Here is a 17532-nt window from a genome sequence, read left to right as displayed (position 1 = left end):
TTCAAATAAGCAAATTGAGACACTTGAATTTTAGAAAATGAATGAAAATAGTATAATTGACTATACAAAGAGATATGGTAAGAGTGAAGTTATATTATACTGTAGAAAATGTGACCCTGACATTGCAGTACATGAGGATCAGTATACAGTGAATTCAGATGATCTACCCACATTAGTTGTTCTCGACAAATACCTATACGTAGTAGAAGAAGAAATGTAAAGAGCAGAAAAGTCATTTTTATTATGTACATACATTTTTTTTTATTCATAAACAATTTTACATACATTTTTAGAACATTTTATTCGTAGGGCACTAAAATCAATATTAAAAACGTTTGAAAGTATATTTTCCGCTAGGAAGTCATTCAAACGAGGAAAGTCAACGTAAATTTGAGAAACTGCTTGTAGGTATAGCCACGACATCTGACCATGAAAAAGAGTAATGCATGAAAGCCACATGTCTTAGTTGTTAAATCCTCTACTCTCCTCTGATTTTGAATAATAGTTTTTCCACTGCTCTCAATAATGTTGTTGATGTGTGGAGTGTAGAATTTATATGATAGGCCAAGAGGATCAAAAATTCGATATTTTTCGCTGTTTTCAATGACGTCCGATGGTATGCAATAGGACTTATACTGGGACATGTATAAATCCATATTAAATATAGTGATTATTTGGTTTGTGTTCATGGTGCAAGGTCTAGTAGAACACTGCCGTCGGGTGTGATTTCCCAATAGGTTTCAAATTGATTCAGTGATATTAATGTGATACTAAGCATCGGCAAAACATTGAATCGGTTATTCCATTTTCAAATAGTTGTGAGTCACGATCTAGGGATTGCATGGTCAACTCATACAGAGTTCTGTAGGATTTTTTATCAAATGATAAAGTGTACAAGGGATTCTATTCACTTTACACGCAAGGCTAGATAGTCCAAAAAATTAAAATCATGGAGGGATGCAGTCCAGGATCTAATGGCACTAGTACTCTTCACAAAACCCAAAGCCAGTTTTGATGGAATTTCTCCATTGATAAATGATGAATCGATATAACTGCGAGAGCCAGTGGCAATGGGACGTCGATTGGTGATCGTATGGGGGACAAGAAGTTTGATATTGTTACCATTGGCTCTTAGCTTTTCCACTGCCAATATAAAAGAGCTCATAACCTGTTGTTTTCGAACATGAAGAATTGCTGAGGTGATAATGACATTTGCATCAGGTACTGCAGCAAGTGTTTTTCTTAAAATGAAATTCGATGGAGCTACTTGTAATTTTATGTCAATCTTGACATTGGGAGACAACCATTGGGATATATTAAATATCTCTTGATTTAATTTTCCAACTAGATGATACTCCTGGGTCACTGCATCAGTTAACTCACCGTCAGTATCAACACCTGATCTATATTCATAGCCCAGTGCCTGACCTCTCAACTCCTTATATTCCTTCGGAATCATCATCATAAATTGTATGTAGCTTGCATAGTTGGAAAAATTATTGCTTGTGCTCACCAGTGTTCCATTACTGAATGCATTAATTTGTTTGAACAAGTTGTGTAGGATACAGTTTTCATAGGACAGGCCATTGGCAGCAGTGGGAGTTGTATTGTCTGACTTTTCTTCACCGTAACATTTAAGTCAATAAATGTTGATGATAAATCAATGAAATAATCTTTATTGGAAAATATTTGAAAGTGTATATTTTCCGACAGGGATTGTTGAGGATGTTATTGTGCATAGTAGTCATACTTTCAAACTAACATCAACATTTTCAGCATTGGATAGATTCAGTGACGATCTGATTGATGGATGCGATTCTTTGTGGGGGAGATAGGTCATCTTAGGATAAGAAATCCTTCTTTGATCTTACATCTTTTTCTTCTTCTGCTTGTTGATCATCCTCCTTTTGTTCCTCAAAGTCTATGCTGATGTACTTCACTTCCTATTTGAGTCAAGACTAATAAGTGAATAATTAATTCATACCCTTTTAAATCCTTGCTCATTCTGCAATGACTTTAATTATTCGCGAGCAGCTCTTGCTGAGGGGTTAGTATTTTCTTTAACACTCTCGTTGAAGTTTCTCCTAGCCCCTATTCTTATAGCGTAGAGGCAGCAAAATTTGATGCAGCAGGTACAAGATGTTTTCTGGCAAAAGGTAGTACAGAACGAAATACCCTATCAAACCAACTACCAAGACCATAGCTAGACATTGTAGTACGCCCCTTGCAATAGTCCAACCCATGAACTATTTGACGGGGACTCAGAGCACCAACATAACAGTCAATATCAGGGCAGACAAATGGAATTCTTCTATTGTTCGTCTTAGGCAGTGACGATGGGTCGAAAATGACATTTAATCACAGCTAAATCCTTTGTTATTGCTAGAGGATCACCCAATTCACTTCTTAGTGTTAACTGACAGAGTTCCAAATATGAAGTGTTTACAGGAACATACTGAAGATTCTTTATATTATAGTGATGAACGTGTTCATGCGTTATCTTTTGTTCAAAAACACGTAGGAGAGGGACATTTAAATTACCAACTCTGAATGTTTCAACAAATGAAGCATAGAGAAATATACAAGTGTCCGAGGAGAAGCCAGATAGGTAGTCAGCGAAAATAACATTAGTGCTTCCGGTACTTTTACCATTGATTATATTAAGTTTAAAGCCAATAACATCTTTTAGATTATCATTGAGAATGACCGTTTCATTGGCAATGGGTGAACTAATGTAGATCTTGCCCTCTTCCTTTGAATAGTTTAAATGAAAGGCTCCTTTTTTGCAAGCGGAAATTCTTTTATTGATAGAACGACACAAATCATTCATACAATTGAGTTCCTCGTATGGTAATACAACATATGAATAATCCAACCAATTGATCTTTTGAATTTTATAAAGTTTGCCAGTGGCTGGTGGCCAATCATGGGTTCTAATTTTTATATCATATATGCGATCTTTTCTCAGAATATCATAGGTATTTTTGAGAATACAGTCGACAAGAGCCGCTTCATATGCACCATCGAAATTGATGGTGGACGAGGGTTTCGTCCAAAAACTACTTGTTTCATTCAAATCATTGTAGAGAGGGTCAGAGACGTTGGACATAAATGTTACATAAAAATCATTGGGCATTGTTAATGTCTTCAACACCATTCCAAGAATCAAAATCAGAGTTGTGTCGTAGCCAATAAACTAGAAACTGTTTCTGGTCCCTCTGAGTATGGCCCTTTAATATCTTTTCAATTTGATAAATTTCAATACTGTTTCTAACTTTTTGTAGTTCATAATCACAAAAACCACCGAAAATCTCATCATCTTTGGTGTCTCGCAGACGATATGCTATGGGTTTGGTGTCTAGAATTTTTGACACTTTAAAAAGTTCAGTGGGCCACAAGTAATTTCCCTTTTCAAAAACTTTAGTTGTTCTATTAATTCGAACAGTATCACCAACATTGAATTTTTTCTGTACAATCATTTCATTGGAATATTGTTTAAGAAAAGTATTAATTGTATTATGATCAGAATGATGAAATTCCGTTAGGGTTGAGTTGGACAATGATCGATGGGGTCGTTGATAATAAATCAACATGATTTTATCTAAATCATGAATAAAAGCAGCCGTATTTTTCAATGTACAATATTTCGAAATTAGAAGTCGAATAGTTCTTATCAATCGTTCGGTCAATGCAGCCTTTATAGGACGGTGACTACGATAGAGCATGGTTTTATATTTCATTAGTACTTTTTCGACATGTGGATTAACAAATTCTCCACGCCGATCTGTTTGAGTTTCTTTTATACGAATCTTGTTCAAGAATACTTTCTATAGCCTGAGGAACTTCAACGCCTCTCTTTTTCCGCAAAAGAATGGCCTACGCATAGCGACTAAAAACACTGAATGCAAATAGAATGTACTTGTATGGTGTATTGTGACGCCTTTGAGTCTCATCTAGAGTTAAGAGATTTACTTGCATTATGTGAAGTGGGAAAAAGGCTTTAGTTTTTCGATAATGATTGGCACTAAGTCTATGATTTCGATGTAGAGTTTAACTTGATTCATTTTGTAGATAGTCATGTACACTCTTAGTGTGAACACCATTGACTTGGGAAAGAGTGGTGGGGGGAACTTAAACTTCCCACTTCGCTAATATTTTCATTAACACGTCTCAGAACTTCAACCATTTTGAACGTAAACACGTAGTGTAACGTTCACTACCCTTTTGTATACTAGTGGAAGATGATGTTGATCTTCAGTCGATTTCAATTCGTCTTCCCTTTTGTCTAGCTATCAGAGGTGTGCTCCTCATCGTCAAATCAATGTTTCCACTAGGTGTGCTAGTATTTTCCAAGATTGATTTAAAAGCTTCACCTGTTTCTTCTTCTTCTTCTTCTTCTTCTTCTTCTTCTTGTTTCAATGTTGTTGATGAGGAAGGACTATGTTCATTTATTTTTTTTAGAATTTGCCTATTGCTAATAAGGCTTTTGGGGAAGTTTAATGAATTTAGAAAGTTGTATAGATGACTTTCAAATGATAAAAGTCCTTTACGATTTGTAACCATAGAAGAGATTAAATCAAGTAGATTATAACTCTTCCATTGAATTATAAGTCATTTCTCATTGCTATCAACTTGCATATGATCTTTATCTTTTTTTTCCATGAGATATGTTACGAGTCGTTTACTTTGTTCACGATATGAGTGTGGCATTAAAATTCCAATGCTCGACACTATTGAATCCAATTACTCCTCCTCTTCCTTCTTGAATTGTGTTCCAGCAGAAGAATCTTGATGAGATGGTACTTTTTTATGATCAATGACATTCACATTAACTAGTCTCGCACGATAGGGCTTATGTTTGTCCCCTTGGCGAAATGCATATTGAAGTAAAATTAGTTTTTATCATCGTCAATATTTTCATTTTTAATGAATTTACTCAGATTGTCCTCAAAATGTTCCACTGGTGAAAGAGCGAGTTCTATTGGAGTCAATCTATAGGGTTTAGCCATACAGAGAAAACTGTTTACAAGTCCTGCAATTATTGGCAGTAAAAGTGTAAAAAATCCACCACCCGCTTGGAGAAGACGTTTTCTTTTAAAAATTTTTATTTTCTTTTTACAAGTCAATGCACGTACAATGGAACGATGTTGCTTTGCCTGTTGCTTAACTACTTCTGGAAGTTGAACATTGCCTTCGGTTAAATTTAAACAAAGTTTAGATATTAGATTAATGAAATCGTTGTCAATACCATGTTTGAGTATGGCTTTCCTAAGCGGGGCTTTTGAAGTTCTTGGAACGGAAAATAATTGTTTATTTTCTTATAGTTTCATCAATGTCATGATGGCAACTAATAACTTTTTTCTCCTTACTGGAAGCTACACTATAATTTCATTGTCAAAATATATGTGTCTACACGCAAATCCTCAGGTTTGTTTTCATTAAGATCTAGTAGAATGTAGCCGTAGGTTCTATTAGTTGCCTGATTGTCTGCGGAAAACAAAAATTAGGGGGTGCCGGGGCATATTTTGTTTATTGAAAGTTATTAGCGAAAGAAAATAATAAAAACACCTGTAATTGATATGGTTGGTATAGTCGAGAGCAAGCGATTGGAGAGATTTGCTCTAACTAAAGGTACCTTGTAAACCACGGGTGATAGGGATCCGTTCCTTACGAGGACTAATAGGGGATAACTTCAGCATCTCTAGAGATTATTGTTCAGTAAATTCAGCTAAATCATTAATAATCAGCCAAGTGTTCGGTCCAAAAATATCAAATACAACAAATTCATTTATTAATTGTACCTGCACCACCCCCGAAGTATCAATAGCTTTAATTTTATTGTATGGCCCGTGCCAAACACTATGACAGTTTTAGATTTTTTTCGGCTTTTCCATAAATATTTTATCACAATTTTTAATTATTTTAGTTAAGAGTGTCGTTTTGCCTGACATCTATGGACCACACAGAAACGATCTGAATGGTTTTAAATTGATACATATTGCTGTTTTCTTCAACAGCTCACCTACAACTAACTGTAAAGTAAAGATGTCTAATGACTAAATAGTTTCCCTATTACTACTACTCCGTTAAAAGACAATAAGAAGAAGAACAAAACCAATAAAGAATCATATTTTCTTTTATTTTTAACATAATAGCAACTCTTCACAAATAATAATAAAACAATTAGAAAAAACAACTTTTTTATTAAACAAAAAAATACACATAATCAAGATTATTTATTTATTTATTTATTTATAACAAAAACGAAACAACATTTATTCGAAATAGGCACTAAGAAAAAAACACTTTTTACTAAACAATAAATGCACTAAAAATAATATCACACTTTTTTTCTATTTATTTTAATTACAAAAAATATAACATTTATTTGAAATAGACACTACGAAAAAACACTTTTTATTAAACAATAAATACACTTAAAATAATATCACATTTTTATTATTTTATTTATTAAAAATAAATTTAATAAACAACATTTTTAATTTTAAATGCTGTGGCGGCCTAGGGCCGAGGCGGCCGCTGCATTGGCCGATCTGGAAAGTGCGGGGGGCCTGCTGCGGCGGGCCGGGGGCCGGGAACATTAAATTATGAAGAAATTAACTCTGGCTTGCATAAGCACACACACATTGAACATTTATAAATTAAAAAAAAATCCCAAAACCAACCACCCACCTTGTATTATGAATGAATTTAAGTTAATTTATCCAGACCGAGTTGTTTTCTGTACTCTATGCATTCAACTCGATCTGAAATCAGATAGTTTCCGTGTTGAAGTACCTTCACACCATCCTCAAGTACATAAACACTGTCTGATATGGCCGACATGACGTTTTTCTCAACTCAAACTGTGTAGTTTTTCAAGTGTAATGGACGAATCTCCATGAATTTCCCTCTTGGGGCTAAACTAGTGTCAACTAAATTTTAGTGGGCACTCGCTTTGAAATAATTTTTTACAAAGTGTATGCACGCCCTTTTGAAAACATTTCTTATTTCTTCGTTTTGTGTGTTCTCTCAACACAACTTTAGCTCAGGAAACACACCACTGGATTTTATGTCAACAACTATGACAAATACTAACAGTGTAAATTGATTTAGGTTCTGACGCTTCACTAGATTCTAGTAAAAAGACTTGTCTCTGTTGATACAATCCCTCTGAAAGGTCATGTGCTCACCATTATTAAAATCCTTCAATAAATTTTCAATTTTAATTTTTAACATGAGTGAATCAGTGTCTCCATAATAAAATAGAACTTGTCCCTCAATCGGCCATAGTACCTTGCACACATTGTAATAAAATGACAAAATGAGTTTTTTTTAATTTCCGTTATTGCACTCCCACCTGCAATATTTTTGTCTAAAATAATGTTTTTTTCTTGCAATGTAGGAGAACCATATAAAAGTAAATGATTTTGAAAGATGTGAAGTTTGGGTCGGCGATGATTTGAGCACAATCTTTTGGATTGGTTACAATGTCACAGTGACTTCTGTTTCGTACGCTTTCGCACTTTTTATCGAAGGCTGAGCTTAAAGCGAGTTTATAGATTTCTTTTTCAACTTTCGTTTTCTCTTGTGAACGTTTACTGAAAAAAGTGTAAGTACACGTTTTCATGTAAGGCTTTTGATCAAATTGAAGGGCTCTATGGATCTCTGTGACTTTGAAACCATTGGACACCATCCATCTCAATAGCACATGATGAACAACGATATTCTGTTTCGGGTTATGTTCAGCAATAAGTTTTTGCTTTGAAGGTACCCAGTGCATACTCCCATCCTCGACTAAAGATAAATTGTAGGAAATCAGAGACTCCTTACCCACCGGTCTATGTATGCACGGGAAAACAAAGTCTTTTACTGAGTCATGAATTTCCGTGGGTATTTCACCGTCAATTTAAAAAAAAACATCCTTGGGCCCCATTCTCCTGAACGGTAGCAATGTTGGGGAAATTCGAAGCACAAGGATCGTTAGGCCACATTCTACTCTCATTTAGTACACGATAGCGAAACACTACTGAGGGATAACGTGTATTCTTATCCAAAAAACTACGTTTAAATTTACTTTAGTTTATTATCCGGTAAGTCCAGTTTCCCACATACAATGTCCGTGGAACATACGCCCGCGCTTCATCAATCACTGCACAAGTTAATGAATACCCAGTCTAGTGTCTAAATATTTTGATGGGCATCTGGTTTTAAGAATCTAATAACTAACTAGTCCAGAAGTGCCAGAATATAATCAAGGAAACGACCCACTTATTCCGAATATGCTATCTGTGTTCTTGCAAATAATGTCCAAAAAAGTCAGTGCATCACTAGCCAAGTACAGTTTACAGTAATCCCATCCATTTTTAAATCCTCCTTTTGCCCAAACCCTCTTGGCAAATACATAGTCGCCAGTGGTGCGTTGACTATCCGTAAGGGAATTGTAAATGCTTTAATAGGAAGTAATGACACCTCATCTAGCCTCGAGGTAGAGTTGTAGTAATCATATGCGTATATGCCCTTACACGTTAAAAAATAATACATTTCATCATCTGGGAGGCGCTGTTTAAGGAGGGGGAAACTATCAAAATTGTTGATTTTCTGCACCTTAATCAATTGACTTAGAGACTTGGGGAAGAAACTGAAAGAGTCTAAAAACGAATTTTATTCAGGCACGTGTTACCCTTGTCTACTGTTTTCCATTGGAACTCTAGCAGCAGCAGCTTCTCCGATGATTTAGGTATGACATTATAAGAAAAAGAACCATCTACGCATACGTTATCTACAACTCCCCCCTTCGCCATGCAGGCCAACGCCGGTAAAATAACTTTCAAATCATAATTGGAATTGTGTATAAAAACCGGTACGAAATATTGCTAACTAACATTTATATTGCACGATTGACGTGCAACCCCTCTAAAGTTAAGCCCTCCCGATGAAATTTCCTGCCATAACTGATCATGATCGACCATCTTCCCCCTCCCCCCAATACCACCATTAAATTCTCCCTCGCAAACCCAACATATTTTACGATTTTTAATGGCCAATCTGTCATCTGGGGATCTATTGTGTGTAGCCTAGGCGAGAAACTGCCCCATTCGCTGTTTTAATGAGAATGGTCAGTGCCATGCGCATAAAGTCTTCCCGACCCAACGACTCAACTACATCCAACACTTGCATGGTATTACTAGAGTCTCTTTGGGCGTGTGCGTAAGAGACCCCTATGGGATCATGTATTTTAACACGATTTGGATTTGACGAATCGTACACGTCTGTGAATTTGGCTTCGCAGTCCAAAGCGGTCTTGTTGCTCTGCAGGAGCGCCCTATCTCCGCTAACCGTTTCCACAGCCTGGTATCCGTGACGTTTACAGTGTTTCATGTGATGCTTTAGCTGTTAATCAGTCCAAAATCGGGACAGGCCTGTTGGACAATAGTAGTGCCCCTCCGATGTTTACCCTCACTTAAAACCCTACTAATATCCGTTGTTGGATAAAAATGTCCAATTGCATCAGGCTCTGAAGGAGTTGTGTATAGAAGCCAGGCCCAACGCTGCACTGACTCAACAGACGGAGCCGTAACTGGAAATATACACCCTTTTAGTTAGAACGCTGACCCTCTTCAAATTCTGTTTCTTACTGTAACACCTTAAACCAATCTTCAATTGTTCAGTAACCCGCTCAAAAATATCTTTCCCTTTTAGTCTTACGGGAAATTGACTGTTTAAACAATTAAAATCTACTTTACGAAAATTTTATCAATCCCCCTTAGCTGCCACTTCATCCAACTTTTTCTTAGAAGCATTTACATGCAGGGGTCGGAAGGCCGCAATTAAAAATGAATATTTGAAACACTGCATCTCTACTTCGAAACAGATTCGTTGTATTCCTTCACAACCCTCTACACCGGAATTATATCTTGATTCAATAGCCCTCCCTCCCCCCGCACCACCTCTTAAAATAAAATGTTTTTAAAATTTACAAATGTTAACACTTATATTTTAAATGAGTAAAACAACTGACCAACTACCCCCCTCATTATAATTGTCCAGTTTAGTTACGATGCTGTTGACCCAATAAAAAAAACCTCATAATTTTCCAAATGCGTGTGAATTCTGTATGCAAATATAATGAATAGAGTTTGCTCGCATTTTCTTTTAAAAATATATTTTTAGTGCTATTGACGCTTTTAAACTGTCCCTCCCTCTCCACGCCCTCATCTATTGTTCAAGAAGGGCTCGAATCTTGTTAACGTAGGAATGAGTAATAGCCAGGGGGTCTGTTACTATACCCCCTGACATTAAAGAATTAAAGGAGTCACCGAAAGTGGCGGTGTAGACATTATTATGCTGCATGGCAGAGTTAGACAATAAAAATATGGTAGTGTAAATGTTGGTGGCGCTAATTTTTCACTGTCACTACTCTGGTCAACCTCAATAGTGGGGGTGGAGGGTGCCACGAAATCTTCAATAGAACCACCACCACCAGTCTGTTCAATTACATTAGTGGAGGTGGGGGTCGGTGTGAAATCCCCCAATTCACTAAGGATACCTTCCAGGCTGTTTGGGGATAGTTGATCTAGCCAGACAGAATTGTAATGTGACACAGTTTGATTATTTATATTAGCATGTGAACTCGTTTTAGATGTAGTTGGGGGGATATCACTTAAATAATCATTCATAAACCTATTTGTCCATTCTGGGTCCTCATTCATGTCTATTTCACAAGTTAGGTCCTCTTGGTTAGCTATATCCCCAAAACAATCATTTAAAAAGGCCCTTTGCCATTCTAGATTATCATCAACTACAAAACTATCCAGAGAATCCATTGGTGAAGGCTCATTGAAAGTAACTGATGCTTGAGCTGATGTAGATGGAGGTTATAATTTACCGATGTTAATCTATAAAATCAGGATTTAATTTCCATGTGGAATATCCATTATTTTATAAAGTCAAAAAATTAATCATTAATCAGCTCTATGGTCATTTATGTAAAATAGAAAAGGATTTTGTTTTTCCCCCTTCGCCCCTCTTCTTCTTCATCAATTAGCCCATGAGCTAATACACACACATACAACTAGCTGATTTAAAATTATTAAGGGAAAAAATACGAATATGTAGCGTAATCAAAGTTCGTGTAAGTTTAAACCCCCCTGTTCAATGAATAATTAAGAAAATTGTCTCTTCTGAAAGAATGCTAAGCTAAAAGACACAGCATTCACGTCGTGCAATTTTCGCGTAAGTGTAAACCCCCCTGTCCAATCAATAATTAAGAAAATTGTCTCTTTCTGAAAGAATGCTAAGCTAAAAGACACGGCATTCGCGTCATGCAATTTTCGCGTAAGTGCAAACCCCCTGTCCAATCAATAATTAAGAAAATTGTCTCTTTTTCTCAAAGAATGCTAAGCTAAAGGACACGGCATTCGCGTCTTGCAGTTTGCTCAATTAAGATAGCGACGAATTATACATTGATTTCACTTTTCACTGGCAAGTGCCTAGATCGGGTTTTGCTACGTAATGTATTATTTTGCAAGCCAATTAGAATGATAACAATCTCGAAAGACTCTTTTTTCTACAACCACAGAAACAAATGAGTGTACTCTTGATTTACGAAATTTCCAAAATAATAGTTTCAGGATATCTAGCCCGTCTTGTATTCGTAATTGGAGAACTAAACTGTAGCTTTGAAGATAGTTTTTAAACAGTCGCGAATGAATAATGAAATATAATGCGAACGAAAAATAGTTATTTTTTAACTTTGCTTAATTCCTCGACATATGATTACAGCAATGCAGGATCGAAAAAACGGGTATCCAAACGCGAGCAAATGACAGCCACAGGGCTCCATGTCTGATTGGCCAAGGCGCGAAGAGGCGGACCCCACCTCCGCTCGGAGCACGAGACGGAAGATAATAACTTCCTAGCGAGTTAAAAAAAAGACATTTACATTTAATTCAGCCGAAACTAAGAGTTAAACAACAATCAACTAGATTACTAGTGAATTTTGCCATGCGAAATTGTAAGTGTATTGTAAACTAGAATAACAAATAATATGGGGCTATTAAGGATTTTCATTTATGTAGAATAGAAAAAGGGTTTTTGCACCCTCTCCACCTCTTTCCTCCCACCCGCAATTACTCCATTACTTAATATCCGTAACTATCTGAGAAAGGCACTTACGTTAGGAATTGTAGGTAACTCTCAGAAATGTCCTGCATATCAGATTGTGGTGCAATCAGATTGGGTGCAAAATTAAGGCCGGCCTTAATTTTTTCGATGGTTACGATGCGTTAGTCAAAATGACACTTATCTAGCATATTCTATGGCCCTTGCCTAGTCGTTATTGCTCATGAAATGTTGGGGATAAGTTGTTTTGCTCATCTAATAAGTAAGAAGAACACTCACTATGAGTACTATAAACTTGAGAGCCAAGATTACCATTTATTTACAGCAAGTGATGTACTCGTACTTTCTAGCTTTATCTGGGCACTGGGCTGCCAATAAACTTTTTTATATTTTTTCTCAAACTGTTGGAGATTCTTAGGAGGGATGCAGCTATGCAAAGCACCGTCTGGAAATTGTCTTGTCTATTTAAATCCAGCGGTGTCAATTGGGAAGAGGGGGAATGTACTCCCCCTAGAACGTTTTGCCCTACTCGCTCTGATAGATTTTGACAAATTAATTTGTGGGGGGGGGTACTTCCAGTAAAAATGACTTTTTGGTATTTTTTTGGAAATTTTGTTTTTAAACAGCAAATTTGCCACCACCCCTAAATTTCGGAAAGTACATTTTGCCCTTACCCTAAGTATTCATGAAGTACCGTCACTGCCTACATCCTTCTTTCGGCTTGTGTCTTTCAATAGATTCCCGGTAGTGAAGATACACAAGAAGCGTGTGGGTTACAGTTATCAAGCAGTGGATTTTTTTTAGTTTCATGCCATCTTCTTTTGTAGGGCGTTTCTCCTGACACAAGACTTCCAGTACAATTTGTGGATGACCCAGAATTAGCCTATGTCATGCAAAGATATAGAGAAGCCCATGACCTGATTCATACGGTCCTGGGTATGCCCACCAACATGCTCGGTTAGTGTCTCTCATTTCAAATTTGTTGGGGGGGGGGTCATATCTAGCAAGAACAAAATGTCAATCACTTGACTGTGAATCATATTGTATATTATATTATTCTTAAATTTGCTATAAAAAAAATCTTATCCTATTGTTTACTTGTTATTGTTTCGTCATTTTCTCTATAGTGTAGGTCTCTAGGTCTCTGATGTCTTCTCTGGGGCGTATAGTGTTTATGGTCTATGGGGCGTATAGTGTAGGTCTCTGAAACGTATTTTTGTCCTTGTTTTTTTCTCCTCTTTTTTTCTTCTTTCCTTTCGTGTATAATTATGCCATACGTAGTAGGCCTACATGGATATGTTTTTTGCGTGATGTTATCAGATTTTTAGCTTTACGAGGACTTACGAGCATATAAAATAGTATTTGTTTATAGCAGATTCTTGAAAAAATTAAATATAAAAAAAATAAATATAAAAAAAAATTTCTTCCAATGAAAGTAAAGGGAATACTTGTCTGATAAGTTCGCATGAAAAAAAAGTAATAAAATGACGCTCCCATGACACTTCGAAATGTGAAATTTTCCATTTTTGTTGTTAGGAGCTTGGAAGTTCTCTTGCTGTAGGGATGTAACATCTCGAATTTGATGATGCCAGAGCTCCGAATTAGTCCCAAAGTCTCTCTTTGTTGCTGAAGTCCCTTCCAAGACCCTTTTTATGTAGAAAGTCCCTTAACTCCCCCCAAAAGTTCGTAAAATTCCGTTTTTGGAAGCATGGTACATTTGAAAACTGAAGCATGATATATTTGAAAGACCCATTTTCATAATATAGCTTCTTCATAAATGCAGTTGTACGGGTTTCTTGGTTATGCCGTCGAAGTACGGAAAGAAGCAAAACAAAACAGTGGGAACTTTGTCTGTGGCCAAAGTGTCTGTTAACTGTTCTAAACATAGGCAACTAATAACGGTACCAAATTGGCCTATATGGTAGTTAGGATATATGGGTCACTTTTTGGTACCGTTCAAGGATAGAGAGTAACACTGGTCTATAGGGTGGGTGGGATGGACTGGTCGTATCATGGTAACGTTCAAGGATAGATAGTTTCCTGTAGCTTCATCAAATGAAACATACCAGTATGAATTTGTTCGAATTGACTTGTATTCCAATGGTACAAATTATATATCCTTTCCCTGTAAAGGTTAGTTAATGAGCTAATAGCAGGTTGATTGAGGATAGGAGAGTACCATGGGTAGAATATTCAGATGACTAAAATCGTGTACTCAGTGCTTTCCCTACTGGGCTTATAACTACTTGCCTTTCAGGTCAGTAGAGGAGGGGGTACCAGTCGTGACGGGACTCCTTATATGGGCATAGAATACGGACGGGACTCCATATATGGGCATAGAGTCATTAGGGAGAACACGTGGTTAATGGGGTCAATGACCTCTTTTTTCAAGGTCGATTTATTTGATGTTTCTATGTGTAATAGCTCCGGGACGAAGGTTGCACATGCGCATTGAATTCTAACGGGAACAATGTTATTGATCTAGGACTCGAGGGGGAAGTGAATTTCCGAGAACTTGATTGCGTAATCAAAGTGTGTCAACAACAACAACAACGACCTTGACATTCGCTGAGAGCGTGCACTTACAACAACATCGACCTTGGAACACCTGTGCTATCGACCTCAATTCACCTATCGTGAATCAATAATTCCCCTTAGAAACAACAAATTAATTTCCCTTTCTTGACAGATCAATCAATCAATGACATCATCTATCAGACTTTAAAAATTTTCGTCTAGAAACGATTCTCCAGGAATAGATCCAAGTCATTAATGTCTTTGCCTCGGAAACAACTCTTTTGGTCGAACTCCAAAGGTTATTAATAACCAAAGGCCATGGAAACAATTAGGCAAGAAGCATCTTAGCGATGAATTGTTTTAGCGCGCGAAAAGGTTTCATATTAATTTGAAATGCGTTAGCGCAGAGATGCCAATAACAAAGGAACACGCTGAATTTACGTTTAGGGATTATTTAGGCGAAACCGTTTTAGACAGGTTATGGAACTATTTCGGCGAAACGGTTAGAGACATTTTAAAAGATGATTTTAGGAAAGATTTTAGAAGAGAATTTAATGGTGAAACTCTGTGGTCATTATAATACACAAGTTTCATTTGAACAGTGTTGTGAGGTCCTCTAACCCAACCCCAAAGGGTTCCAATCCTCCTACCCCAACCCCGAAGGAAGCCCCCGGTCCTCAAAGCCCCCCAAGCTCCCAAAGGGCCACCGGCGCCCCCAAATGCCCCCCAGGCCCCCACTGTCCCCCCCGGGCCCTCAAAGGCCCCCCCAAGCTCCCAAAGGGCCACCGGCGCCCCCAAAGGCCCACCCAGACCCCCAAAGGCCATCCCCGGGCCCCCCAAAGGCCCATCGAGCTCCCAAAGGACCAACGGGGTCCCAAAGGCCCTCCACCGGCCCCCAACTGCCCCAAATGCCCTCCCATGGTCCTCAAAGGTCCCCGGGCCCCCAAAGGCCCACCGGGGCCCCCCCGGTCCTCCACTGGTCCCCTGTTGCTCCACCGACCCACCCATATCCACCCAGGTCCAATACCGACCCCAAAGCCCCTACCCGGCGTTTGTACTCAGGGTTTTCCGTGTCAACAGTACCTTTTCATGATTTTTAGCATTTCAATCTTACATTCATTCGTTGAAAAGAACTAGTTAGACTATTTCAGTAGCGGTTTGTTGTGGTTTACCATATCACAGTTACATTTTCATGATTTTTCATAGTTCATTGTGAAGATCTTTCGTTGAAATGCAAGAGTTGGAAAGGTTCAGTAGTGTTTGGTTGGGGTTTACATAGTCGCAGTTACATTTTCTTGATTTGTCAAAGTTGTTTTTGAATTTAGTTCGTTGATATGCAAGAGTTGGTATATTTCAGTAGTGTTTGGTCGTGGTTTTCCTTGTCACAGTTACATTTTCTTGATTTTTCATAGATCATTTTGAATTTCATTTGTTGTAATGCAAGAGTTGGAATATTTCAGTAGCGTTCGGTTGTGGTTTACCTTGTCAAAGTTACATTTTCTTGATTTTTCAACGATCATTTTGAATTTCCTTTGTTGAAATGCAAGAGTTGGAATATTTCAGTAGTGTTTGGTTGTGGTTTACCTTGTCACAGTTACATTTTCTTGATTTTTCAAAGCTCATTTTGAATTTTCTTCGTTGAAGTGCAAGAGTTGGAATATTTCAGTAGTGTTTGGTTGTGATTTACATTGTCACGGTTAAATTTTCTTGATTTTTCAAAGTTCATTTTGAATTTCTTTCGTTGAAATTCAAGAGTTGGAATATTTCAGTAGCGTTTGGTTGTGGTTTACCTTGTCACAGTTACATTTTCTTGATTTTCCAAAGTTCATTTGAATTTCTTTTGTTGAAATGCAAGAGTTGGACTATTTCAGTAGCGTTCGGGTGTGGTTTACCTTGTCAAAGTTACATTTTCTTGATTTTTCAAAGTTCATTTTGAATTTCCTTTGTTGAAATGCAAGAGTTGGAATATTTCAGTAGTGTTTGGTTTTGGTTTACCTTGTCACAGTTAAATTTTCATGATTTTTCAAAGTTCATTTTGAATTTCCTTCGTTGAAATGCAAGAGTTGAACTATTTCAGTAGTGTTTGGTCTTGGTTTACCTTGTCACAGTTACATTTTCTTGATTTTTCAAAGCTCATTTTGAATTTCTTTCATTGAAATGCAAGAGTTGGACTATTTCAGTAGTGTCTGCTTATGGTTTACCTTGTCACAGTTACATTTTCTAGATTTTTCAAAGATCATTTTGAATTTCTTTCGTTTAAATGCAATTGTTGGACTATTTCAGTAGTGTTTGGTTAGGGTTTACCTTGTCAAAGTTACATTTTCCTGATTTTTCAAAGCTCATTTTGAATTTCTTTCATTGAAGTTCTATAGTTGGACTATTTCAATAGTTTTTTCTTGTGGTTTACCTTGTCACATTTACTTTCTCATGATTTTTCATAGTTCATTTTGAATTTCTTTTGTTGAAATGCAAGAGTTGGACTATTTCAGTGGTGTTTGGTTGTGGTTTACCTTGTCACAGTTAAATTTTCTTGATTTTTCAAAGCTCATTTTGAATTTCTTTCTTTTAAATGCAAGAGTTGGAATATTTCAGTAGTGTTTGGTTATTGTTTACCTTGTCACAGTTACATTTTCCTGATTTTTCAAAGTTCATTTTGAATTTCTTTCGTTGAAATGCAAGAGTTGGAATATTTCAGTGGTGTTTGGTTATGGTTTACCTTGTCACAGTTACATTTTCCTGATTTTTCAAAGTTCATTTTGAATTTCATTCGTTGAAGTGCAAGAGTTGGAATATTTCAATAGTGTTTGGTTGTGGTTTACTTTGTCACAGTTACATTTTCTTGATTTTTCAAAGTTGATTTTGAATTTCTTTCATTGAAATGCAAGAGTTGGA

General features: G+C 36.9%; 1 protein-coding gene across 2 annotated transcripts in view; it reads left to right on the top strand.

Moving 5' to 3' along the window:
* The window catches only part of Coq4 (Coenzyme Q4), a 65572-nt gene that overhangs the window by 38969 nt on the left and 9071 nt on the right, over nt 1-17532 (top strand). For both annotated transcript variants that reach the window (XM_089104010.1, XM_089104009.1), the window contains exon 5: nt 12951-13080. In XM_089104010.1, the coding sequence (XP_088960136.1) occupies nt 12951-13080 (130 nt within the window). The remainder of the gene's footprint in view (nt 1-12950; nt 13081-17532) is intronic.

Source organism: Artemia sp. Qi Xiang Cuo, chromosome 18, assembly GCF_049724085.1.
Source record: "Artemia sp. Qi Xiang Cuo chromosome 18, ASM4972408v1, whole genome shotgun sequence".
Classification (NCBI taxonomy): domain Eukaryota; kingdom Metazoa; phylum Arthropoda; class Branchiopoda; order Anostraca; family Artemiidae; genus Artemia; species Artemia sp. Qi Xiang Cuo.
Note: the sequence above shows the minus strand (reverse complement) of the source record. Positions and strands in the feature narration are given on the sequence as shown.